General features: G+C 44.3%; 1 protein-coding gene across 1 annotated transcript in view; it reads right to left on the reverse strand.

Annotated features, from left to right (window-relative positions):
- LOC106815227 (FYVE, RhoGEF and PH domain-containing protein 6-like) overlaps positions 1 to 2,317 on the reverse strand; it is a 26,475-nt gene that overhangs the window by 9,493 nt on the left and 14,665 nt on the right. Inside the window, exons 12-15 of the mRNA XM_014819655.1 lie at positions 1,737 to 1,883; positions 1,018 to 1,117; positions 513 to 685; positions 206 to 331 (exon numbers count right to left, since the gene is read on the reverse strand). Of these exons, the coding sequence (XP_014675141.1) occupies positions 206 to 331; positions 513 to 685; positions 1,018 to 1,117; positions 1,737 to 1,883 (546 nt within the window). The remainder of the gene's footprint in view (positions 1 to 205; positions 332 to 512; positions 686 to 1,017; positions 1,118 to 1,736; positions 1,884 to 2,317) is intronic.

Raw genomic sequence — 2,317 nt, forward strand, 5'->3', positions numbered from 1 at the left:
GCAATAATCTCCTGCTATTCGCAATAATCTTCTGCTATTCACAATAATCTTCTGCTATTCGCAATAATCTTCTGCTATTAGCAATAATCTTCTGCTATTCGCAATAATCTTCTGCTATTTGCAATAATCTTCTGCTATTGCCAACAATCTTCTGCTTCCATTACTAACTCGCCGCCTGCTTGGATGCAGTACTGTTCCTACTCACCTCAGAAGCTTTATAGGAGTAGAGAACCTTGTCCTTCACCACAAACCATAGACGCTGCCACTTCCCCTTCTTCACACGCTTGTGGAGGTAGCCGCTGATTGCAGACCCGGCATCGTTCGCACACACCTGAGCGTGGAAGAGTCAAGCTGAGTGTGCGAAATACGTGCCCGGATTTCCATAGTCTGATCTGAGTGAACTAGCTATGCACAACACCTCATGAATGGGGACACCAGCTAACTGGATGCCCAGCCAACCACCAACAGATACAGGATTTCAACACGCAGCCACCCGCTTTTTCTTGCCTTACCTCTTTCAACCGCTGTGGCATGTGCCTAACTTTCTTCTTTGTGTCGGCCTTCTTAAACCTAGTCCTGAGGTCATCGTGGCCAAGGCCGTAGCATTCGCCCACCGTGCCGTAGATGTCGTCTTTCATCTCATAGACAGATGATCGCACATCCTCATCCCTCATCCGCGCGTAATCTGCAGAAACAGCCATCAGCACAGCAGCATTTAAAACACATAGTGGCAGGTCTACCAATAGCGACCTGCTGTCCATTTTCTGCTATTCACACATATGCACCCGTCAATAGGTGCCTGCAAGCATGTCCAATTATGCTTTCTTTTGCCAAATTTATCACATACCTGCATCTAATACCTGCATATCACATTACCATATATTCATGTGTCCGCTTGAATATCTACCCATTTATTTATCATTTGAGTGTTCACATATTGAATAGTCTAAAGAGATGAAAGTCTGCCTAACCTCTGTTGGGATATCATTATTAATATGAAACATTAAGCCCATGTACCTGTCCATAGTTTGTCGTAGCATGATCCACACACTCGCGCACTCTGGTATTTGCGATACAGCAATGGTGCCTTGTTGCTTGCACAGGTGCTGCACACCACCTGGTGGGAATCAGAGAAAAGCCACACAAGGTTATTATCTACATAGCATTTCTGCTGATTTGTGATACATCTACCTCATAGACATAGCAGACAATAGACTGTCAATAATTATTGGTATTATTAATCTAAATACTAAATAAGAATCACAATAGATGTATGCCTAATGTCACACTTACACCCACACTTAACACACACTTAATGCCACACAGTTACTTGTCCCTATTTTCTCACTGACGAAGGGCTTCAGTTGCTCACATCTCAAAAACCCACTATGGCTATGTAATCTGCATTGTTGATGAATGCTAAAATAACTCCTTGGAGAAAAAGCTCCTCTCGTGCCTTTTTAAGTATATAACCATACACCAAACTTATACTTAGGTTGTCTAATTTCACTGCTGATTGCTAATAAAAAGCTCAAAAAAATTAATATGCAATTAAATCTGCAGTCGGTAACAATCAAAAAAATGAAATCTTAAGTGCCGACGCGGTCGTAACAGACGATTCTGCACCAAGCATTTTCGCAAGCATGCTGGGTCACACACATGCTCCGCTTGTCACCTGCGTCAGAACATACGGAGCACTAATAAACAGAAAAAGAAAGAACGGAACGAAGACATACCTTGCCGCACGCACGGCAGTGATGTCGTCGTGACCTCACGCCGAAGTCACACGTGCACATCATGCACATAGTCACTCTTGTTTCCGGGATCCAGATGGGCGCTTTCGTGCCCAGCTTTACGCTGCCGTCCTTTTCGTAGATGCTCCGCTGTAAAGAAAAAAAAAGGAAAGAGGATCGTCAACCATACTGTCGATCAGGGAAACTTACCACAGTAGAGCAAAAACCAATCGAGCCGTTCCCCAATTGCAAGAGCAGAGGCACAAGGAACAGTGTTAGGTTTGCCCCAGCCTGTGCGCATCCTGCGTGCATGCAAGCACATGCGTGTGCATCTGTTTGCGTAAGCATGCGCAAGTGGATGAATGCATTTGTATGCGCGCGTGCACGCGTGGATATGTAGGAAAGGTTTTTGTATGTCACACGTTACACGTCGGTCTATGATCGTTTGGTATCGTTTTGTTCGATTTGGTTTGGTTTGGTTTGGTTTGGTTGACTTAGTTTGGTTGGTTTGGTTTGGTTGGTTTGGTTGGTTTGGTTGGTTTGGTTTGGTTGGTTTGGTTGGTTTGGTTGGTTTGGTTTGGTTG

The sequence above is a fragment of the Priapulus caudatus genome, unplaced genomic scaffold (genome assembly GCF_000485595.1).
Source record: "Priapulus caudatus unplaced genomic scaffold, Priapulus_caudatus-5.0.1 Scaffold1069, whole genome shotgun sequence".
In the NCBI taxonomy this organism is placed as follows: domain Eukaryota; kingdom Metazoa; phylum Priapulida; class Priapulimorpha; order Priapulimorphida; family Priapulidae; genus Priapulus; species Priapulus caudatus.